Raw genomic sequence first — 24,547 nt, forward strand, 5'->3', positions numbered from 1 at the left:
TTCTGCTTCGTGTAGAATATCTACGGGCATATCCAGAATTGCAGAATGAAGTTTTCAGCTAGTGTTTGTAGAGTGGATCTGGGCTAAATATTTACCTGCTTATATGTAGATAGTGCGGTTTCTGACCCATGTTGAACGAAAGAGTAGGTTAAGCATAGCAGTGTTTCTCTTTTGTACGGAGAGGATGGACAGGAAGGGTTGGGCCTTGTGGCCTTATCACTGAACGGTTGTGGTCCAGGAAATCAAGGTGTGGTGGGAGTCCTGGTGGCCAGAAGTGCAGTTGTGGAGGGCGGTTGGGGGGATTGGAGAATCGGGGATTGTTCCTAAAAATGTCTCCCACTGTGAATTTTTAAAGGGAAAAATTCTAAATATACTTTGCAATTGGTTTACATTTTAAAGGCTGTCTCTGCAAGAGAAAAAGGCTAGAGATTTATTTCTTTAAAAATACAAGTTTAGTTCTTCACTTAGTGAAGAACTTTGTGGACGTTTTTAAACTCCAAGGAGTTTAAAAGAGGGGGAAAAATGAATAACTCAAAAATTAACCCACTAAACTTCACAAACAGACAGCAGGCTCCCTGAGGAGAACAGGAGAAATCAAGTGTGGAGATTCTGTGTCAAGCCATTTTATTTTATTTTTCTAAGATAGAAGTTGGCAAAAAATAATAGTAAACTTTCAGTGCAAACCTCTGATCTTTTTCGAAGTGTTAGATCTGGCAGAAACCTCGCCCGCTCAAGAAATTAAAGAAAAACATGGTGTATTTTACTCACCCCTCGCCCATTTCCTTGTGGTCAAGTTCCTCAGAAATAGGCCATGTTTAAAACTCAGGCTTGCAATGGGCTGAGGCACTGATCTGACAAAAGCTCCACACATGTGCTTAACATTAAAAATATGAATGGTCCCACTGACTTTAATAGGGCTGCCTATATGTGTAAATCTTGTGCATAAGGGTTTGCAGAATTGAGGCTCAAGTCAGGACAAGCACCTTTGACGTGTATAACGAAATATGGTTGAGAAGCAACATACGCTGTTTTGTAGTAAAATGTTAACTCTGTACAAATGGGCAGAACTCCAGCTGGGCTATGTGTCTGGTGTGCTGCAAAGTGAAAGAAACACTTCTGCTTTTATTTAGGCTATACATTCAAATGACATTTATTTCAATGGCTGATCCTACAGCCATGTAAGTATATTTGAATCACACATTCAGATAAACAAGTCTGTTCATCTGAATGTGAGCTCAATCACAGACCTCATTTAGAAGAAGTCCAAGGGCAAAAAACTGTTACTGCAATGGTAGGAATGACAGGGCCTCAGCTAGTGTAAATCAGCATACATCCATCGAAATTAATGCAGTGCTGTTGAGTTACACCATCTGAGGATTTGGCTTGAAGTTTCTAAAGGCATAGAAGACACATAATCCAAAGCTAGGTTTCATACCGCAACTAAGTTAGCCACATTGCACATACAGATTAAGGCAAAAAAGTTAACACAATATACAGGAATACAAATGTACAAAGACTCAGAGTTACAGTAGCTATGGAAGCCTTAACATTCAAATTCCTTGACTTTTGTGCATTTCAAAATATTAACCAGAACCACACTGATGCAAGGTGTTTTGCATCTCCTCTTTATTGTGCTTCTTTAGACATAGTATTGGTCAAAGGTCACATCCAGAAAAATAATTGTAATAGACTAGCTAATTATTGCTGCATTCGCCTCTAGGCCAGAAGGGTAGTGATTTCAAATCCTGCACTGGGCCTTGGGCTCAGCTGCAATGATAGCTCTCTAGTGTGAGAGGGGAAGGGGCCTCTCACTGTTAGTAGTGCTGTCTGATGAGACATTTAAACATGGATCCCTTCTGTCCATCTGAGATGTGCAAATTAAATATCCCATGGCACTTTTTGAAAAGAGGAGGAAATAACCCTGGTGTCCAGGCCAACATTCCCTCCCTAGAAGGCTCAGTGAATAAACAGTAAACCCTTTACTGCTCCACATGACTGGAGGATATGGTGAGCTGTAAATCTGTGCAAAGAACTGAGCCAGCATTTAAAGGGTGAATAGCTGCTAAGTGAATAATTAAGAGAAATGAAGGATAACAAAGGGCATATGAACCAAATTGGGGGAAGTGTAATCAAAGCATTGACCCTGGGAAATGTGTGAAACAGACATTGATATACCATGTGTAGACATCCACAAAGGCATTAACACGTATTAGTATTAATAATTATTATTGCTGTGCAGATATCAATCCACGTTCCATTCAAACAGCAGCTTAAACTGGCCCATAGGGTTGTTTGCTCAACAGGAGTGGGGTTTCCAGGCATCATCTCTAGACACATTGACACCTTTCACCTCCTGATTAGCAGTGATTTCACCCATATAATAAACGCTACAAATTGGCAACAAATAAATAATTGAAAAAAGCCTGCTTGCATCAAAAACCTGCTCTTTTGAAGAGCTGGTTCAGGGAGCCAGACAATTTCTATGAACCTGTCTGATGAAGCTGGGTACTTGTCCCACCAGCATTAGAATTAGACAGATCAACTAGCATTTTCAAAAGTGGACTAGTGACTTTTGGGTGCCCAACTTGAAATACTATAAATGGGCCTGATTTTCAGGACATTCTGAGCGCTCACCCTCTGACAGTCAGGCCGTTCCAGGGTATTTCAGGTGGGGCACCGAAAAATTTAGGACACCCAGACTCAAAAGACACGTATGAAAATTTGATCCTGAATTTCTGGGGAGAGTCCAGAATGCCTGGGGGGAGGGAAATGAGACTATGGCCCAGTCTAATAGTGAACATCACAAAGTTGGATAATAGTTTATACAGCTGTTAAAGGATCTACGTGACAGAAAACGAGAGGCAAAGTCTCTCCAAATGTGTGATCTGGGAGAATGGAAGACAGGAAAAGGTAGAGGTCACAGCGTTCAGTAGGCACATGTGCCAGGCTGAGGTGTCAGATTGGGAAAGTCTCCTGCAATAGCCAGCCCACAGCCTGTCATTCAGTCTTCACTTGCTAAGAGTCTTGTGTGATGGTCTTTCCTGTATTGCAGCAGGGCACTCTGATACAGCCAAAAGGATCCTCAGTAGCTACTGCAAACTGGAGAGCATTTTCCCCAGCTCTCTTCTGTAACCTTTCCACAGCTCGCTGGGGATGACACTTACCCCTTTTCAAGGTGAACATCATTTTCCAGCAGCAGGAGGACAGTTGTCCTAGTTGTCTTTTGCATCCAGCTAAAAATAGAAAGAACGTTCATGGCTCATCCACATAATTCATGTGTTCCAGCATTCATCAGCTCAGCTGGTGACACTCAGGCCAAAAGCCCAGGGTGAAGAGAAAGAACGTGCATGCCACAATTAACTGGATTTGATTCACTGAGTTACAGCAGCTGTGACTATGTGCTCTCATGTTACCCTCAAATGGCTTACCATGAAAAAAATCCTGACAAATGACTAATCATCCTTTCTGTAGACAACCCATAATCTGATAATGAAAAATGAAACAGCAATGTTAAAATTGGGTCTGGGATCTCCACACTACATCATGCCCTCTCACTGCACTTTGTTTAAAAATACAGGGCCAAATTCTCTGCTGGTGCAAATGGGCAAAGCTATACTGACACCAATGAAGCTGCACCCATTTATACCAGCAGAGTTTGATCCATGGAGTTAAATACTCCACAAGACTAAAATAAACTACTACTCCTAATGGTCCCTAATTAATGTTAGTGTAAAATAAAATATTTAATAGCTTGTTCTTTTATAATCTCTCTTCTGAAGGTCTCAAAGGATCACCTGGTGTCAATAGGACTTCTCAGAGGAGTAAGGGTTTGCAGGATTAAGTACTTAAAACATTTTGTTACTACCAGACTAGATGAATGCTTTTACTCCTGTTAGTAATAGGGATGACTGGGAGAGCCATTGCGAATGAACTGATTCTGTAAAGCTGCAAATAAGAGAACAAATCCACGAAAAAGCGAAGAGAATACGTTATTTATTTTGGCAATTATAGGTTAATTTTATTTATGGTAACAATTCAGAAGGAATCAATACAATTACAGAGCCAGATCCTCTGCTGGCACAAAGCAGCTTAGCTCTACTGAATCTCCATTGAAACCAAGAGAGCGATGTCAATTCACACCAGCTGAGGATCTGACCCACAGTGAATATTCTGTAAAATGAATGAAGTTTAATACTGTGAGACTTCACAACAGCCTCTGCTCTGAAAACTGAGAGGAGGAAAAAAGCCACCACTTCTGTGTGTTTATAATGTGCGCAAATTAGTTTGGCACACGCCAGGGATATTTCTTTTGGCATGGGGAGTGATACTGGTAATTTTCCAGTCCTTCAGAATCTCTATGGAACTTTTGCAATCTGTGCCCCGGAGTGCATGTTATCCTGGACTTGGCATCTGATCAAAAGTCTGTTGACTTCCCATTGATTTCACTAGGCTTTGGATCAGGCTTGTGATGATTTGACTTTTAAATGCATCTAACCCTAACCCTTTCTGGTTTTTGTACGCTTCCTAGCTGTACAGCTGTTGTCTCTGGTAAACTGATTTCTGGCTTAGGCAAGTCTCCATCACCCTGTTCAGTTCTTTAGGGGTTGAAAAGTCTATTTGGATATGCATCAGTAAATAAGCAGAACAGGCTTCCCTAAAAACAGCTTGTACTTTTTAAATATCAACATAATTCTAGATCAGGATGACCCAGATATTCAGTTAAATACCATTAAACCATTCCATCATTAGGGAACTATACTCCACAGTCTTGGTCTTCTCTTTGCTTGGTTGAGACAAGTCTGACATTGGCTGAAAATGTATTTAACAACCCCGGCTACTTCCTTATCTCCCGATATAAACCCTCTGCGTTTGTTGCTAAATGTCCTAGTGGTTTCTTTTATCCTTTGGAATGTGTTCTCCCTCCCTCCCTCCCGGGTACAGACTGTAGACATGAAGATGGCTTCTATGTAACTTTCTGGTCACCACCAATTCCTAGTACCTGTTGTCAAAAAAATATTCCAGTGCCACAAAACATGACGAGGTTGAGGGAGGACTCCATGCGCCATTCATACCTTTTCTGTTTCCCTCCGGATTAGCTCCTGCATCTCCTCCTTCCAGCCCATCAGCTCCACAAACGTCTCCACCCCACTGATCACATCTCCCAGCAGGGCCACATCATTGTACTGCGGCTGGTATGCAAATGGTCCCACCAGGTCTCGATTGATCAGCACACGAGGAATAGAGCTGCGGACTGCATCTGCCAGACTGGCAAAGGGCTGCACCTAAAAAATCCCCCCCCCAAGGAGCAAAGAAACAGAGAGCTTCATCCCAGGAGTGGAGGCAGCAGGCAGAGTCCAAACCCCACACAAAATGAATTCACTGCACTCCACAAACTGAACCTCAGGGACTCAAAATGCAGGGTCTCAGAAGGCTCTACCATACCAGGGGGCCCAAAACCTCGCAGCCTGACTCTTCCGTACTACACAGACCTCCATTTAATAACAAAGTTTACACTGCATCTCATAACCTGGACAAGCTGACTGAGAGGAATATCCCAGACAAAAGCTATTATCTACTGTACCCCCTGCTGGCACATCACTGAATTGGCAGAGGGCATCTCTCCAGCAGAGTCCACCCCAGTTATTACTGTTATCTCTTCAAGTATCCACAAAACTCATCTCTTCCACCCAGAGAGGTCCATCCCCACATCCTTACCTTGAGCTCCATGGACCTTGTCTAGCTGCCTTCTGTTTCCATATACCTACACTCAGAGTCTGAGCACTCTGCTTCTCACCCTATGTCCTCAAATTCCTCTCTTCATTTTCCTGATGCCTGAATCATCCCCCCCTCCATTCCCCCCAACGCCCTGTTCAATTTTGCACTATTTCCCCGAGTCCCGAAGTGCTGTATCCCTGTAGCCCTCTCATGATCTATGTCACAAACCTCGAGGGAGGTTCCAATGATAAAGAGCACATCTGCCATGGGGAAATCTGTCACATGCAGGAAGAACCGGTGTGGGAGCTCCTCTCCAAAGAACACAATGTCAGGTTTGATGAGTCCAGTGCAGACTGGGCAGTGGGGGATTTTGTCTGCCATCACATCTCCCTGAAAGAAGAAAACCCATCAGCAGCCACATGCTTTACTAGGCAACACGGCAACTCCACCATCACATCTTCCATCCATCCCACAAGCACACATGGGTTTGCCATCATATCACATTGTAACAAAACAAAATTTGCTCTGGAACAGGAACCTTGTCTCTTGGCCATGAGGACAAGGTAACTGGCCTGCAAGCGCCCTTTGAATTTGCTTCTGTTGTCTCTGTGTTGATGCCCCCCTAATTGCTACTCACCCTGAAGTCCTCACCCGGATAGGATCTCCGACAGACAGTACATGTTGCAGTGGCGAAGGTGCCATGAGCTTCCACCAACTTATCAAGAGGGATCCCAGCAACTTGAACACAAGATGGAGAGAAGATCAACTCAGTACAAGGAAATTGAACCTACTGGCCCCAAATTCATCTCATGTTTCAACAGCCCCATTCTCGTATTCCACCCCCCTTTGTCTTTTCCCTGCAGTCCGTCAAGGAGAGCCAAGAAGAGGACACTCACCTCTTTCCAGCCCGTCAATGTTCTGGGTATACAGACGCAGAAGGAGCCCCTTGTCATGCAGGAGTCGCAAGAAGTAATGGGAGTAGTTGGGCCTGTAATTGCCAGGGTACAACTCCTTGGCCAATGTGAAAAAGGGCTTAGGATTGTGGAAGAAGTAGGCAATTTCAAAGATGGCTTCTGGATAGGGAATGTTGTACTGCTGAAGGTTACTGTACAGGCCACTCCCAGGAGACCTGCAGAGGGGACAAAGGGGGCCTATCAGTCAGAATGCCACAGAAAACAAACCCAGCACAGATGTTTCTAAAGACACCTACCCCTAGAGCGTGACATATGACACCTCTCAGAGAGAGAATGACCAGATTCTTGAGCCCTAGCTGGTTGCTTTCTGAAGCTGAGGCAGGGCAAAGGAGCCTTAAGTGGGCAGCTGATTATTTCCCTTGCATGTAAGAAGAGCCCCTCAGGTGATGTCAAACTGGCATCGCTGGCTCTACACCACCCAACTCCAGACCCCCTGATGTATGAGGCATGTTCAGGATCTGCTGAGGATGGGAAGGGCCACAGCAAGTGCACTGTGCTCCAGTGATCCTGGGCTGCTGGAGTGGCCCGTTTCAACTCTAGCTTACGCCATGGCCAGACTGGCTCCTGGACAGCTCCAGAACTGGGGAAGTGCAGAGGCGAAACCAAGCAATAAGCACAGCTCAGCTGGGCCTGAGGATCTGGATCAAGGTGTCATATGGAATCGGAGCTGCTGAAGGGAGCACTAATCTTAACTGTGGCATTGTCCAAGCAGGCCAGGGAAGGAGAAGCAGCAGACATGGTGATTTTTGAATGAAGTCTGAAATGCTGCTGGCATGCCACAAACTAGCACTAATGAGAGGGTGGTGGTGATGGCTGGAGCTGGGATCAGTACCCGCAGTACTAGTGAGAGGGAGAGGAACGGTGAGTGGCAGACCCCTGGTGTTACCTAGATGTGGAATATCATCAATTCCAGTTCTGGCATGGCTCCAATAAGCATCTGTGAGAGGGGTGAGGTGTTACCTAAAATCTGGGATGCCGCTGGGGGTACTGATCCCAGCTCCAGCCATCACTACCATCCGGTGACATGCCTTCTTCTGAATTAATTCTGCCACATCCTGCAGAGTGAGCTTCCGGTTCCCACTGCCGTCTCCTCCTCTGCCGATCCCAAAAAAGCCTGTGGCAGCAGTGGATAAGGAGACTGGTCTGGCCCCCTGGATCCTTCTAGGAGCAGAAAGGAAATGCAGCAGGTAACAAAAGGACTCAAGCTGCTCAGATGGAGAAAAAATCCCAAGTGTTTCCTAGGAATCCAGGAGCTGATCTTTCAATTGCAGGTTCATGTGCTATTGTTTGGTAATTGAGGGGAGAAAACATAGTACCAGTTAATATGAACCCCCAGGAACACAATATATTCCTTTGCACTTACAGCCCCTTTCATACGAGGATATCAAGGCATTTAACAGACATTTATTATCTATTGTTCTATTGTGCTAGCACCTAGTCCTGGACCAGGACCCCATTGTGCTAGGTGCTGTACAAATGCAGAACAAAACATCAGTCTCTACCCCAAAGATGTTTTCAACCTAAATAAGACATTAAGCATCACAGCACCACCATGGTGTATTTGGGTGGATTATAGACAAGGCACTGGGGTTAAAGGATCTTTGAATCTCCAAATTAGTACACAATTCCCCTTGGCTAATGCACACGGGAGCCCCTTTTGCATCCTGGTTGGCAACCAGAAAGCACTTAGGATTGTGTTTTCATGCTGTTCTGACAGGGCTGCCCACTTTAAGGACTGAAGAAACCTCGGCCCTCCCTGAATCTCATCCAGAATCCCCCCCTTAGTAGAGTCCATGTGTGGATGGCAGACACCTAATTGAATCACTGCTCAGCCTTAAGTGCAGAAGAGGGAATGAGAATCTACAATCCATCACACGAGAAGACTATTATCCCAAACAACCTAAGCGATGTTTGCTCATCCAGGGTGTGACGCTGCAGTCCACATGATTTTATGAAAATACGATAATGAGTGTAAATATAATGCGACTTGAATATGCTTCAGCAAAAGGTCTCTTGTAAGGTAGAGATTTCATCTGTAACCAGTTTCTTAAATGTATTAAGCTTAGCCTTGCGTGTTTTGCTTTATTTTGCTTGATAACTTACTTTGTTCTGTCTGTTATTACTTGGAACCACTTAAATCTTACTTTTTATACTTAATACAATAACGTTTGCTTATTATTGAACCCAGAGTAGTGACTAATATCTGGGGGAGCAAACAGCTGTGCATATCTCTCTATCAGTGTTATAGAGAGCAGACAATTATGAGTTTACCCTGTATACGCTTTAAACAGAGTAAACCGGATTTATTTGGGGTTTGGATCCCATTGGGAGCTGGGTGTCTGGGTGCTAGAGACAGGAGCGCTTCTTAAGCTGTTTTCAGTTAAGTCGGCAGCTTTTGGGGGAGTGGTTCAGGTCTGGCTCTGGGTTTGCAGCAGGCTGGCATGTCTGGCTCACCAAGACAGGGTTCTATAGTCCCAAGCTGGCAGGGAAAACGGCTCAGAGATAGTCTCAGCACATCAGGTGGCAGTCCCACGAGGATCTCTGTGACTTAATCTGTCACTCAGGGCACTGACTCTGATCAGGGCAAAATCTAGACATGAGACCAGAGCCCAGAAGTTCTTGATGACTCCAAATGGTGGCAATTATTAGGTCACAGAATCTCTGAATGTGGCCTCCATGGGTTGGACACTATCTTCACAAGAGCATGGGCTTTGCAGCACAAGACTACATGTCCCATCTCTAGCACTGGCCAATATTTCTCTTCAAAGCCTCTCTGATGTTTGATCCACTCACAAAGAGTTCCCAGGGCAGCAGACACTACACCAGCATGGCTCGCAGAGACAGAGAGCCTGTGCATTTAGATGGTAAACACTGTTCTCATCTACAAGCTCTCAGCATTCTCTACAGTATCTGGTGAATTTAATTATAACAGCCTCATCTCCTCCTTCCTGGGAGTGGGTATTTCTGAGACAGTGAGAGAGTTTGATGAGTCCATAAGATAACAGAGCCTTGGTTTGTGGAGAATTATCAGGATTGTGATCGAGAGTAACAGGGAACAGCATGAAATGAGAAAACAGCCGTACCTCGCTCCACAGGCAATTGCCATCTCTCCATGGCATTCCAGAGGCTCCCTTTGCAGGGAAGTTCCACTTGTGGGGATAAAGCCAGATCCCAAGGAAGCTAAGGGAAGATTTCTGCCCCCCATGGAGCCAACGGGCCTCCTGGCATGATTTCTCTGACTGCATATCCAGAGATTCCTCCAGGCTGAAACAAAAGATAACAACCTGGACCAGCTGACAATGGTCCCTTAGAAAGGCAGAGCCAGGGGTGACCGATTTAAAGAAATCTATCCAGAGTTATAGAAAGAACAGTCAGCTCTGTGCATTTACCAGCAATTATGGCATTATGAGTGACATACCTCTTACATGCAGTATAGCTGTCGCCATGTTGGTTTCAGGATATTAGAGAGAGATGGTGGGTAAGGTGATACTAACTTCTGTTGGTGAGAGAGACCTGAAGAGGAGCTCAATGTGGCTCAAAAGCTTGTCTCTTTCGCCAACAGAAGTTGGTCCAGTAAAAGATATTACCTCCCCCACCTTGTCTCTTTATCACTCTTACATCTCATCTAAAAGAGGGCACCTCCAAGGCCACTCCTCACACCATACTTGGTACAAGCAAAGCCGGTAGCTTGGCATGCCATGCAAACTCAGCGCCTGGCTCTATCACTGAGAACCCCCTGAAAAGCCTGAGCCTTGGGTTGAAAGCCTGAGACCAGCCTACAGATTTAACATACACTCTGCCATACACAGTATGTCACTGACACTGATCTCCCCCAGACTGCCAGCAAGCTCCCCGCCCCACACGCTCCACATTTACTGCACTTGGCTCTCCCCAATTCCCTCTGAACTCGGCTGCCCAATCCACTCCGCTCTCCCCCAGTCACCTCTGAACTTTGCCAGCCAACTTACCCTGCCCTTCCCCTCCCTCTCCTCTGAAATCTTCCCAAATCCGCCTGCCCCCTTCCTCTGATCATTTTCAAACCCCCCCCCCCCCGAATATGCTGCTTACTAGTGAATCCCTGAAGACTCGCTGCAGGAAACACATTTCTAAGAGCCGCGACTCTGAACCGTAACCCCGTCCCCAGGCTCATGCCCCTGCCCGTGCCCTGTAGCAGAAAGTGGAGACTTGTGCGATGTGGATGAGAACGAGGGAGGTTGCTGTGGCTGCTTCCCTGCTTTTCCCTTTACAGACCCCGACGACTCAGTGACAGTCTAGTTGCAGGGCGCAGGGCACGGGGCGGTCACTATCTCCTGTATCGCCCCGGGACTCGCTGCACTGGTGACCTGGAGGCTGGAGAAGGGGGATCTAGGGCACAGGGCAAAGCACCAGCCTGTTTGCTTAAGGTGATCCTGAGCCAGGCAAAACAGCTGAAAGGCTTTACCACAATGTCCGTAATAGAAGAGCACACAGCAGCTCACAGGAGAATAACCATAGCTTGTATTTTTATAGTTGCTGTCACTTAGTTGTCACTTGTACAAACTGTGTATAGAGGGATCATCCACTGAAATGGAGTAGAGCACAGCAAGCTTCATCTCTAGCTACACTATACAACAGTCCCAGCTGCTGGAGACAAGTGATGAGGTGAAAATTCAGCTTTAAAATCAATCAATCACTCAAACAAACACATTTCTAGACCTCATGGTAGTGGAGAAAGGCTTGAAAATCTGACCTGAGAGCACCCTAAAGGCCCCAAAAGCAGAAGGCAACTAAAAAGAAACCAAAATGGTGTGTTTTCAATCTCACGATTTTGGGGGCCCAGCTTATGATTTTCGAACATGTACAGTTGGCAATACCGAATATAGGTCCAGCAAGAGGCGATATCCTGGATGGGAAAGTGTCCAGGACATTGTAATTCACACCAAATCTTTCAAAATGTGCCATGGATCTTTCATGATGTTGCTTGCGCTGAACCTTGATGTTATCTAATCTAAAAGGTGACAGCTCCAACAATTGGGCACTGTTCCTATCATTCAGATATCAGTGTTACCATTCCTAATTTAGGCCTGAAATTAGCCAGCCTATTGATCCATTTATCAGTGCCCCAATACTTCCCCTTGCATTGGTTCCTATCTATTTTATCATCTACTGAAATCAGAGATCCCCACCTGCAATTCTACTGCTGAGCCATCATTTTCCCACTGTAAACCTGTGTATTTGATTATTCCTATGTGAAATTGCTGCACATTTTACTGATTTTATGCCATTTTTAAAATTTATTTAGCTCTTACTCTATTTTAATTCTGTCATACAACAGTATTTGCTGCCCTTTCAAGCATCTTTGTATTTGTCCACTGCTGTCATTAGTGTATTCTCCCCTTCATCCATTGAGTTGTTAATAAATGCACTAGGATTTCCTCCTTTTTAGCAAAGGAAGGGATGGAGGACAAATCAACTAACTGTCTCTGTGTGGTCACCTCCCCAAAAGTTGGGGGAAATTGGAATTTCAAGTAAAAACAGTATAATTTGTTTATTTTAGTATGACTTTCAATTATCTTCATGGTAATGGTTGGCCTTCATAGCAGGGTACCTATTGGGCACGGACAGAAGATGAGAATGTGGTCCTTTAGTGACGTGCTTAAAGTAGTCTGAAAAAAGTAGAGCTCTATCATTATCTGGAAGCAGCAGCTTTGGTAAGGCCGCATGTAAAGGGCCGCCCTCAGCAGCTCAGCTTTATTTTTTTTAGGGGGGCAGCTCTGTGACCCCTCGTCTGTATGCACTAGTGGGTGCACCATCCTTCAGGGGCTTTTGAGAAACATTGCTACCCTAAACAGAATCAATGGTGGCTCCAAACCGATACATTTCCGAGAGCCCCAAAGCCGTGTAGTGAGATGGTCCCGGCTGGTCTGGAGATCTCTGAAAGGTCGTGGCACTGGCACACACACGGCATCCCCATGCCATGGCGCCTCAATGCACCGCGCTGGACGGACAGGCCACGAGTTAGTGTTGGCCAAGGGCAGTTGGCGCAAGGCCCGGCCATGGCAGCACGTGGAGCAGCTGCTGACTGTGATGGTGCTGGGAGGGGAGGTGGGCTGGGGGGATGGAAACACACACCCCGTTGGATTGGGCGGTCCGTGACACTTTCCCTGGGGGGGGGTCAGAGCCGCTCCAAGCTGCTCCATCACGGCTCCGCGCTGCAGGGCCGAGGCCTAGGCCGCGCCTGTTGCCATGGCTACCACCCCGCACCCCCGCGCTCGCATCAGGCCATCGGACCCAGGCCGTGCAGCGGCTCCTCCCCCTGGAGGGCGGGGTTTCGGGGCTGCACTACGCGAGGCCATACGGTACCCATCATGCCGCGCGCGCGCACGCGACGGGCGTTCGTTACCGGAAGTGAGTGTGCATTTCCGGCGGTAGCAGCGGGGTGGCCTGGATTCCTGCTCCTTGGGGTCCTTTCGTCTCGCTTCCCCCCCCCGCCCCGGTCTCACCCCTTTCCCGCCCGCCGCCGCCATCATGAAGGACGTGCCGGGCTTCCTGCAGCAGAGCCAGAGCTCCGGGCCGGGCCAGGCCGCCGTGTGGCACCGCCTGGAGGAGCTCTACACCAAGAAGTGAGCGGGCCGGGGGGCCCCGGCACTGGGGAGGGAGGGAGGGCTGCGGGGGCTGCTCTTTGGTGTAGGGTGGTCGCCTGCTGTGGGATGGGGCGGGGGTGGTTCCTCCCCCTCCCCCCCCCCCGGGCGACCTGGGGCCTGGCGGCCGCTGGGTGCAGGGATCACGCTCTTCCCCGGTGCTGGGAGGCTCGAGCGCTTTGCTTGAGGGCTGCTTCCATGAGCTGGTGTGTGTGTGTGTGTGGGGGGGGGGGTCTGACCTCCTCCGCCAGGAGACGCCCCCTCCTGGGGGAGCAAATCCTGCATCTCTGTGCAGACCCTCCCCGCACCCCTGTGCACTTACTTGGGGGGTTGAGTGCAGCATCAGAAGTGCACCTTTGCTCCAACATCTCCACTGTAAATGGGTTACGCTGCGGGGGTTCTCAGACTGTGGATTGGGACCCCAAAGTGGGTCGTGACCCCATTTTAATGGGGTCGCTAGGGCTGGTGTTAAACTTGCTGAGGACTCGGGCCCCAGTCCCCCCTCCTGGAGTCGTGTAATAATTTTTATTGTCCAAAGGGGGTCACGGTGCAATGAAGTTTGAGAACCGGTGGGTTACAAGAAACGGTGGTACTCAAGAAATACAGTCCATCTCGGGGTAATGCCATCCAGTACTCTTTAGTTAATGTCCTATTGAAGAGACACCTTTAACTTAAAAACCACACTTATCTGATACCTTTTAACCTATAGTAGTAACAAAAAACACCTAGGCTAATTATAGCCAATTTGAGATGCTTTTTCAATTTTATTTTGTTTGACCACACTTTATGCATAGTCAGTTTCATTGTTTTTCTGTTAGTGATTTGTTTCTCTGTTTGTGGGCCTTGCTCACAGCAACAACAGAGAAACCAATTTTAAAATATAGGAAAATATGATTGTTGAAATTACAAAAATTGTCACAGATTGAGAAATGCATGTAGAATATGAAACCATACTTGAACTTTTTAAAAGTAATTGACAAGGTTTTGAAATAGGCAAGAGAATGGTGTTTCCCTGTGACTTATTGATGCCTATTTCTTCATGTGTAAGATGAGGAAAGTAATATTTTCCCTTGAAGGATGTTTTGAGGGTTGATCTATATTTCTTATGTGCTATGAGAGTTTTTGAAGAAAGCTGCACTCAGTTTTTACTATCCCTCTGAACTATACATGAGGAAAGGGTTGAACACACATTTTTTTTTTTTTTAACTGAAGTCTAGTCTAGAATAGTTATTAGCACCAGGCTGCTGGTTCTGGCCAGTTGAGGTCTTTAACTTTTTCAGAACTCGTGCTTAATTGAGTCATAAATGATCCTTTATATTGGTCCTTATGGATTAATTGAAATTAGTTTTATAATGTCTGCCTCTGTATTTCAGTAGGTGTCGGTCTGATAGTTTTGCTTATTGTACTGATGTTTGCTGATGCCGGGCCCTCTTTGTTTTTGTATTTTCAGACTCTGGCACCAGCTGACTCTGCAGGTGTTGGACTTTGTGCAGGACCCCTGCTTTGCTAAAGGAGATGGACTCATCAAGGTGAATAGGTTGATTCTTAAGCAAGTGTCAGTGCAGATACTTAGTGGATAGCGACCCTTCACAACAAAGAGGGGTAAACAGACCTAAGTTACCCCCTCTTGGTAGAGACTAGTCTTGTCTCGTGAATCTATTAACTGGTGGATCACTCTCCACAGTTGGGAGGAGATCCTGGAGACTGCTCTTCATAAAATGAGCAATTTTTGGCTTCTGTAATCTAGTGTCGGTACATTTTAAATTTCTCCACCTATGGATACAAAACTACTTTGAGGAAGGAGTTTATATGCAATAATGGGCAAGTTGCCTATTTTACTAGAATGAAATATTCTGTCACTAACTGGCTATCACAATTTTTTTTTTTACCACCGACAGCTTTATGAGAACTTCATCAGTGAGTTTGAACACAGGTGAGATTGACTACTTGTACATATGTTTGTAGCGTGTGCACTCTTAATTGTAACTGTTCTGATGCCGTGTTGTTCATTTCAGGGTGAATCCTTTGTCCTTGGTAGAGATCATTCTTCATGTAGTTAGACAGATGACAGGTGAGTAACTTTTCTAGTATTTATGGTGACTTTTTAGGGTTATTAGGCCTACAATTTAACTGGCTGATGGCAACAGCCAAGACTTCAATGTGAAAATGAGGCAACTGGTTTGCACAATATTGAAAGTAAAAAGCATAAACTCGTAGAATTTTACAACTAATGGTGAAATGACTGCTGCAGAAGGGACCTTGCTGGAGAGAAGGCTGATGCATATGGAGCCAGATCCTCAGGTGCTGTGAATCAGCATAGTTAGTTTACTTCTGTGGAGGTATGATGGCTTTTACCGGCTGAGAATCTGGCTCTGAGTTCTGTGCAGCCAGTCAAGGTACTTTCTTGTGGTAGGTTAAAATATTCTGCTGTTTGGATTCTTAATATGTTTTTTTCCTTCGTCCATGTTAGATCCTAATGTGGCCCTTACTTTCCTGGAAAAGACTCGAGAAAAGGTATTTGTGAAATCCAAGTTTTTTCCTATTTGGCACAGTTAAGTAAAATAGCTGCTGCATTTTGCATGTATATGTAGGTCTGTGCTGGTAGATATGTTTACATCTGTGTATATATTGGAGAAGGCATATTCATACAATTCTCTGTGACCAAGCCAACATGGATTTGGGAACACAGCAAGTCTCTAAGGTGCCACAAGTACTCCTTTTCTTTTTGCGAACCTAACTAAATTAGCACTTGTTATGCTTTAACTTTCCATAGTTGCCTGTGTGGCTGGAAAAGTTATGTTTTTGTGTTGTGGTTGCAGGTGAAAAGCAGTGATGAGGCTGTGATTTTATGTAAAACAGCCATCGGGGCTCTGAAGTTAAACATTGGCGACCTGCAGGTCACAAAGGTGAGATTATGTTGGCATTTAGGTTCTGTCAGTTTGAGTGTACTCAGTTCCTCTGGATGCCCATTATTTCAGCGTTTGCTTAGCCTTTGAAGGCAGCCCCTCTCTTTCTGTGTCTGTTGTTGAATTTTGTGAATTTAAGTTTCTGTAACCTCTCTTAGGCAGCATGGGCAGGTCTCCTGGAAATCCAGCTCTATTTGGAAGACTGGAAAGTGTTTGTGTAGTTCTGATAACACTAGAAGTAATAGCCAGTGTTATTCCTGTAGCTGAGATGCTAGTGGCATATACTTCTAGTGTATGACTATCACCACTAATGACCCATATGGAGCCAGATCCTCTGCCTCTGCGAAGGACTAGAAAAACCCTTGAGTTAACCCTTCTGTGTCTCCGAGTGCAACTTAGGGCTGGTTCTACGAATTTAGCATCATGAATGTGATTTGGCAAATAGTTAAGAAGTATTGTATATCTCTGTTTAGCTTCTTGGTTGAACTTTTTTGGTGGGCTTACTGACCTTATTATAAGTGGGGATTGGAGTATTTGGGTAAGAGGGAACCCACTTTGACGTTTTTTTCCAAGGGAAGTTGTGGAATCCCCATCATTGGAGGTATTTAAGAACAGGTTGCACGGACGCTGTCAGGGATGGTCTAAGTTTACTTGATCCTGTCAGCGTGGAGGGCTGGACTTGATGACTTCTCGAGGACCCTTCCAGCCCTACATTTCTCTGATTATTAGGCAAAGTTATGATACATTATTTTCACCAACTTGAGCTGAATGGGGATCCCTCAGTTGTTCATGCTTTAGTATCAACAGAAATATGAAGTTTCAAGGGTCAGGAAGTGCACTCACTGACCAGTGTTTGTAAATATGAATGAGACTTTTTGGGAGAAAGGGAGTTGTTTGCTTTGTTCCAAATGCTGTTACTAATGTTCTCAGCTGCACTCTCATCTTATTCACTCTGGATGGGATTTCTGTACAAAATGTGTGAATATAATTTGTGATAAGCTGTAAATTTCAAGACTAACTAAAATAGTGAGTGGTGGAGGTGAAAGATACAGGTGTGTATAAAATGTCTGTGTGTCAAGAGTTGGATTTTCTCCTTTCTTTAGGAGACCATAGAGGATGTTGAGGAGATGCTGAACAATCTCCCTGGGGTGACATCTGTTCACAGCCGTTTCTACGACCTTTCCAGCAAATACTACCAGACAATTGGGAATCATGCCTCTTACTATAAGGATGCACTGCGGTTCCTGGGCTGTATTGATGTCAAGGATCTGCCAGGTAAGTCTGCCTCCTTGTGCCATATATAGGGAACTGTAGTTTCCATGTTCATTCAGTCCTGGCCTATTCCACCAGTGTAGTCCAGCTGTAGGCACGCAGGGAAGTCCAGCTTTCCTCAACATCACTGTATTATATAACTTCACCATTAACCTACTAGAGTCCACCCAGAGAGATGAATTCTGCTTGGTCATTCATCTCAGGGCTACTGTACCCAAGATGTATGGGGGTGGGGAGACTGTCAATAAGGTAGGGGAGAGTAAATGACCGTTTCCCAACTCTTCTGATCTCCTTTGCGTAGCTGATATGGTAAGTGATGGTATTCCTCTGAATTTCCAACCTGGGGGGCCCCTGCTGCAAGTAGATCACTGAGGTGGTCAGTGACCTCAAGTAGTTCAGACCCTCAGGCTGCACCGGAGTGGATTTCTGTTGCACACTGGTTCTTGCAGCCTCCAGTATTGGCATGGAACTGCATTTAACATGGATTAAGATTAGATTTGATCATATTTGCAGTCTTGAGTAAATGTGGAGTTGATGATGACTAAAAAATCTGAAAGACATCATATACACATACTGAAAGAGGAAGGAGCAATAGGGTTGAAGCTGTCGCTTTACACACGCTATTTTTCCGTGCAGTGTCAGAGCAGCAGGAGAGAGCCTTTACCTTGGGGCTGGCAGGACTCCTAGGAGAAGGAGTTTATAACTTTGGGGAGCTGGTAAGTAGACTCTGGGTTGTCTCAGCTGTTGAATGGTGGAAATTGGTTATAGTTTGTCAATAATGCTGTCTTGCCTTATTTATCACAGCTCATGCACCCTGTACTGGAGTCCTTGAGAAACACTGACAGACAGTGGCTGATTGACACACTTTATGCCTTCAATAGTGGTAATGTAGAGAAATTCCAGGCTCAGAAGACAGCCTGGGGCCAGCAGGTGAGTCAGTGAGGTGGGAAACAACACAACTTCATAGTGCCCTGATAAATGCATAGACATCTGCTAGAATAATAAAATAATGTGGGAGTACAAAGGGACAGAGTTAAGGATAATATACAACCCATAACTCTAGTTTTCCTGACTTCAGTCCATGTAAAATCTCCACCATAACGTTTCTAACAGCACCTTCCCACCATAACTAGATTGATTAGAATAAATATATGAAGGTAAATATAAAGGATGGAAGAAAGAAGTGTCTTCTGTAACCAAGGAAACGAGAGCAGATGATTTCATGGGGTATCCTGGGGCTCTTGCTGTGCCAATCTAACTTACCCTGGGACATTTATATATCATTATGAAGGTACTATGGAAGACACTAAAGAGTGCCTCTCGGAACACCTGCAAAATAATGATTGTCAATACTAATATTTCAGTGATTATGCAGGAATCTATCAATATGGCAATAGCTCCCAGAGATCTTTATTGTCCATCTAGACAGCCCTTAGTTAAGGACCATGATTTTGCATATCATGCAGCGGATAGCATTTAACAGTGCACCATCTCCTTGTTACCACTATATGGAGTGGTCAGCCAGTACTGGGTTTGAATCCAGGGCTTTTTAGCACAGAATCAAGACAGAGGAGAGGCTATTTATCTTCTGTGTGACTCGTTTCTAGTGCACAGGATGTAACTTAAAAAAAAAAAAAAAAGAAAAATTAACTTTATTCAGAGACAGCTGCTTAATGTTTTTATCTCACAGCCAGACCTGGCTGCAAATGAAGCACTTCTCCTGAAGAAGATCCAGCTGCTGTGCCTCATGGAGGTAAGCTGCAAGCTGAGACCCTGATAGGGCACCCCACTTGTCAGTTGGATGGGTCTGGAAGGCAGCCCCATGATTAACTTCTCTGTAGTGTCCAAATAGATTCCGTTTGTGAGTTGAGAGCTGTGTGCATGGTACTTTCAGTCTGCTGCTCTTTTATATAGTTGCTCTTTAGATGTAAATCACTAATGGTGGCATTACATGCTTTTGCCTATTGGTGGTGCTCAAAGACAAGTGCTGCTGGAAGACAGTGCCAGTGAATACTAGTAAGAGAGCAAAAAAGATTGTTTCCAAAGACATCTGAAGGGATGGTTCTTAAAGTATGTCCCAACATAACTTTAGAGCTGCTTAAAGAACAGCCCCAATTCTCGCCTGAAATGGATAAGAATTGAAAACCCGCTCCATGCAAGGAAATCCTTTAACATCTAAGAAACAGAAATTCTTGTCCTGGCATTCCGTCCATGTACAAGGCCTGGTTTCATTGTCACCAATGGGTATGCAGAATCTTATGACACTAACAATCACTGACTCGCTCTCAAAAGCTGCAGTTTTGATAGGCAGACTTATACTTCAGACAGATGGAGCTTAGTTAATTGTTTTACACATGGAGTGCTTCATTATGAGAGAGTCTAGTGAGTGTTTTTCAAACCGTGGGTCGTGACGTGCAAGGCACTGGTCGCCTTGCTCTGCTCAGCACCGCCAACCGGGCAGTTAAAAGTCCCGTCAGCGGTGCTGCCCAGCTAAGGCAGGCTAGTCCGTACCTGTTCCGACACCACACTGTGCACTGGAAGCAGCCAGCAGCTGGTCTGGCGTCTAGCCATGGGGCTCCATGCACTGCTCCTTCCCTGAGCATCGGCTCCGCACTCCCAGCCAATGGGAACTGGTGGGGGGGGTGCCTGCAGGCAAGAGTCCCGCGGAGCCAGACCTACTGCTGGCCACTTCTAGGGCACAGCGCGGTCTGCGGTGCCAGGACAGGCGGGAAGCCTGCCTCTGCACCCCGGCTGTGCCACTGACTGGGAGCCACTGGAGGTAAGTCTGCACCCCAATCCCCTGCCCCAGCCTTGAGCGCCCCCCAAACCCTTCATCCCCCAGTCCCACACCAGAGCCTGTGTCCCCAGCCCAGAGCCCTGACGCCCCTCCCATACTGCAAACCCCTCATCCCCAGCTCCATTGGGTCATGGGCATCAACAATTTTCTTCAACTGGGTCCCCAGAAAAAGCGTTTGAAAACCACTGGTCTAGCGGTCCTTAAGCACTTGCAGTTGTGCCAATAACATAATGTGGATGGAGAATTTCCGTCTTCAGGATTAGAATCTTTGTCTTTTTGAGCAATTGTTTCCTAGGGAGCCTACTGTTTGGAGAGGTAGATGCAGGAAACTGACTGCTACTTACTTTAGTGTCTTTAATAAAGCAGTCTTTTTCTAAAAATAGAGGGAGAGCTAGCTGCTGTTGGCCCTTTGTTATCAGAGCCTCTGATTTTCACAGGTAGAGATGAGGTTTGAGTCTGCAAGTACGTCTATGCTGGAATAAAAGACCTGCAGTATGATGGCGACCAGCCCAGATCAGCTAGCTTGGGCTTTGAGGCTAAAAATAGCTGTGTAGATGTTTAGGTTTGGGATGGAGTCTGGGCTCTAGGACCCTCCCCGCTTGCAGGGTCCCAGAGCTCGGACCCGAGCCTGAACATCTGCACAGCAATTTTACACCTCTGCAACCTGAGTCCCCGGAGCTAAAGTCAGCTGACCTGGGCCAGCCATGGGTGTTTGTTTGCTGTGTTGGCATACCCTGTGGCTTCTGGAGGACAGTACTAGGGAGACTCCATACATCTTCGGAGAAGAAATCTGAAGAGTGCTGATTTTCTGCTTGTCTTTAGATGACTTTCACCCGACCAGCCAATCACAGACAGCTCACTTTTGAAGAGATTGCTAAAAGTGCCAAAGTCACCGTGAATGAGGTGAGTTGTGTTAATGCTAATGATGACAATAAGTAACTTGCATGTGAAGTTCCTAACAGTATCCGCTGAACAGGTTCATTTCTATATGTTGTAAAATAGTGGGGAAAAGAAATTCACCGCATTAATGTTCCAAGTTAACTGCGAAGAATCCTCTGGCTGTAGAGGAAGAATGAATTGCCATCTCCTTCCCTCTGTCTCAGATATAGGTGGCTCTCTTGTTCCTTAGTAGAACAAGCTTGCACAGTTTTAATTCCTGTGGTTCCAGATGTTTGTATAGAATGCTGCCCAGCTTGGTCAGAGTGATCTGTTGCGGAGATAGTTGCCTTGTGCTACTCTTCAGTTTAGATTTGTGATGTGGCAAACAGTAGTCTAATGACTGTGTTTATAAGGTTTCAGAGTAGCAGCCGTGTTAGTCTGTATTCGCAAAAAGAAAAGGAGTACTTGTGGCACCTTAGACTAACATTTATTTGAGCATAAGCTTTCGTGAGCTACAGCTCACTTCATTGGATGCATCCGATGAAGTGAGCGGTAGCTCATGAAAGCTTATGCTCAAATAAATGTGTTAGTCTCTAAGGTGCCACAAGTACTCCTTTTCTTTTTGTGTTTATAAGATAATTCAATTTAAAAGAATTGGGAGTCTGTGGGAAAAGTGACTGGTTCTTAATCCCTTTTTCTTCTTTTCAGGTGGAACTGCTGGTGATGAAGGCCCTCTCAGTAGGGTTAGTAAAAGGCAGTATTGATGAAGTGGATAAGAAAGTGCACATGACCTGGGTCCAACCGCGTGTGCTGGATTTACAGCAGGTAATGTCAGCTGAAATACTTAACCGATGGTAACTCACCTTCCTTTCGATCTGTCATTGGCCTGAATACTTACATGAGAGCTGTTAATAAGATTGTAGTTCTGAGACCTTGACTCTGCCCATTTCTTGCAGTGGTTTGGAGAAGAGAATTAGCAAAGGTTCCCCCTCCAGAGGAAAACACTATTTGAAAAGTTCTCCTGTAGTGCTTAACCTTCACAAAATAACAAGACCTTGATTTCAACCCAGATATCTATAACTAAGCTTTGCAGTTGTACTCGCAAGCCTTCCTTGGGAACATGATGGATGGAATAAGTGTCTGTGAGATTCTGAAAGTAGGGCCATGCAAACAATAGGCGCATCACACGTGCACACTTGTGTATATGAACTGACAAAAACTTGGGTTAATGTAACAAGTTTTTGCTTCATTAAATTTAAATTTAAGGTTTTAGATTAATAACTATACCATTGTTGCACATCCTCTATACCTGAGACCTTGCATCTAACAGGGAATGACTTTGGAAGAAAGGTAAAGAGCTAAATAGTCTCCCAGGATTGGTACCTCATCATTTGGGGCCTGTGACCTATTAGTAAATGCTATGGATGACAATCCTGCCTGAAGAGGGGGATGGGCGAGAAGACCTTATGTCTATACCATTCCTCACTTCCATGATTAATTAGTTTTTCCCATAACAAATATGTAACAAGAAGGTGTTAAGAACTCTTTGAATAGCTTCTCCCAAATGTTAAAAACCTTTAAACCATGAAAAACACTTGGTTGGGGAGAGGGAAATAATGTTGGACTTTGCTTTGAGTGAAACTGAAATTCACACTGCTGTCCTAATGACATACTATCACAGCTGATGGACTGTTTCATTTTACAAAACTTAAAATTATTCTCCCTTAAAATTTCCTCCCTTCATTTTCTAAAAGCTTTCTCAGAAACCCACATACTTAGAATCTTGGGGTCCTGTCACACCATATCTTGAAGTCGTTTGGGATCTTAATGTCCCATGTTTAGGGTCCTACCAAATTCACAGTCCATTTTGTTGAATTGGTAATTTTGTTGAATTGGTTTCACTCTTGATAATGCTTTTCCTGGGGCCCTGCCTGTAATCAGCCCCCTTGGCTTTCATGTTCCATCTTTAAATGCAGTGGATGTGGTGAGAAATCTTCTGCTCCAGATTAGTTGAATTCAGTGTGCAACATGTCTGGTCTCACTCTAGTGCCCATTCCTGGGGAGATGCAATTATTTTTCCCCTTCTATGTCCAGGCTCCTAAAGCTGTTGTGGATTTGCTTTCCAGATCAAAGGGATGAAGGACCGTCTGGAGTTCTGGTGCACAGATGTGAGGAGCATGGAAATGCTGGTGGAGCACCAAGCCCACGATATCCTAACATAGAAGACTTTGCACTGCCTGAGCGAATAACTCTTGCTGCTGCTGAAACTGGTGGTGCTCAGACCACTGACTCTGTACAGAATTATATTAAACGGGGGGCTAGGGGAGGTTGGGAAGAACTACTTTTTGACGCTTGTACAGAGGAGTAAGTGGCCTTTACTGTGTAACCCTTTGGTGCTTAAGTCAGGAATTCCCTGTGCGCCAATGGTCTGCTGGCACTGACCACAGGAGCTCCTGTCCTACTGTCACCAAGGGGGATAAGGGCTCCATAATGGTGGTTGAATCAGTCTTGGTGTCAAACTATTGCACTGGAGGGTGCTGGTGGTAGCTACATGGTAGAATCATTAGCCCAGTAGATGGGTGCTTCTGTCCTAAATTGTGCTAGAGAGAGAGATGCCATATTCCCACTATCAGGCATTGCTGATGTGGTGATTGGACTTGGGGGAGCATGACTTTCTCACCAGTAGCCCCTCCTCCCAGCAGCCCAAAGGCAGCATTACCAAGACACCCCACCCCCACAGTTGGCAGTAAAGGGAGCTGCTCACCCCATCAATGGGTTTGCCAGGAATAAAATCATTAATTTAGTGCATTTGGTTTTATATCCTTTTTGGGTTTATTCTTGTCTTTCATGAACACTTTATTGTGAAGTGTGGTGCAGCAGTATTGCTGGAATAAACTTCTCTGCCTTCCCTCTTCTACAGTTCTGTTCACATGCTCTTGTGCTAACTCTTGGGTTGTGTCCTGTTTAAGGGGGAACTTTACAATCTAATGGATTAATGTAAGATCTTACACAGGATGCCAGGTGTAATCTTCATTACAGATCAATACATCTTAACAATGAATTGAAACATTGGTGACTGCCAAGAGCAGCATCCAAGGTCCTGTCTTGTTAGGAGCTGTGTTTCTGACACGTTTCTCAACATCTCTGACTCTGTCACCCGTACTCATGTGGAGTAGTAACTTTCTGTGAGGAAAGGTGATAGAACCAGGCTGCAGGTAATGCACGTTTTTCTAATACAGCTTTAAGCTTCATTGCTTTGGTTTAGTCTGCCTGTGTATTCTGGCACTGTCCATGGCAATTATGCCAGTGTTTAGGTAAATAGTCACTTTTCCATAGTATTACTAGTAGTATGGCAGGCTTGGGTCTTTCATGAGGGTGGTGGAT

The 24,547-nt window shown here is 45.3% G+C and overlaps 2 protein-coding genes across 4 annotated transcripts; one reads left to right on the plus strand and one right to left on the minus strand.

Moving 5' to 3' along the window:
* Positions 1-1,125: 1,125 nt before the first annotated feature.
* Positions 1,126-11,142, minus strand: SIRT3 (sirtuin 3). 3 transcript variants are annotated; one of them, XM_038407978.2, is made up of 8 exons: positions 10,758-11,142; positions 9,773-9,953; positions 7,650-7,850; positions 6,612-6,844; positions 6,353-6,453; positions 5,944-6,105; positions 5,073-5,282; positions 1,126-3,233 (listed from the first exon to the last, which is right to left on the minus strand). In XM_038407978.2, exons 1-8 carry the CDS (start codon positions 10,837-10,839, stop codon positions 3,213-3,215), a joined length of 1,191 nt encoding a protein of 396 aa, XP_038263906.1. In that variant the 5' UTR covers positions 10,840-11,142; the 3' UTR covers positions 1,126-3,212. The 3 variants fall into 3 exon arrangements, with proteins under 3 accessions (XP_038263906.1, XP_043371667.1, XP_043371668.1); XM_043515732.1 differs by having other exon boundaries at positions 9,773-9,956; positions 10,761-11,131; XM_043515733.1 differs by lacking the exons at positions 9,773-9,953; positions 10,758-11,142 and adding an exon at positions 9,144-9,766.
* Positions 11,143-12,961: 1,819 nt separating this feature from the next.
* On the plus strand, positions 12,962-24,082 carry PSMD13 (proteasome 26S subunit, non-ATPase 13). Its single transcript, XM_038405364.2, has 13 exons — positions 12,962-13,291; positions 14,760-14,838; positions 15,208-15,242; positions 15,325-15,380; positions 15,780-15,823; positions 16,129-16,215; positions 17,319-17,490; positions 18,124-18,203; positions 18,292-18,417; positions 19,178-19,240; positions 21,107-21,187; positions 21,872-21,988; positions 23,290-24,082. The coding sequence occupies exons 1-13, from the start codon at positions 13,197-13,199 to the stop codon at positions 23,383-23,385; spliced, it is 1,131 nt and encodes a 376-aa protein (XP_038261292.1). The 5' UTR covers positions 12,962-13,196; the 3' UTR covers positions 23,386-24,082.
* Positions 24,083-24,547: the final 465 nt, after the last annotated feature.

The sequence above is a fragment of the Dermochelys coriacea genome, chromosome 6, assembly GCF_009764565.3.
Source record: "Dermochelys coriacea isolate rDerCor1 chromosome 6, rDerCor1.pri.v4, whole genome shotgun sequence".
Lineage (NCBI taxonomy): Eukaryota > Metazoa > Chordata > Testudines > Dermochelyidae > Dermochelys > Dermochelys coriacea.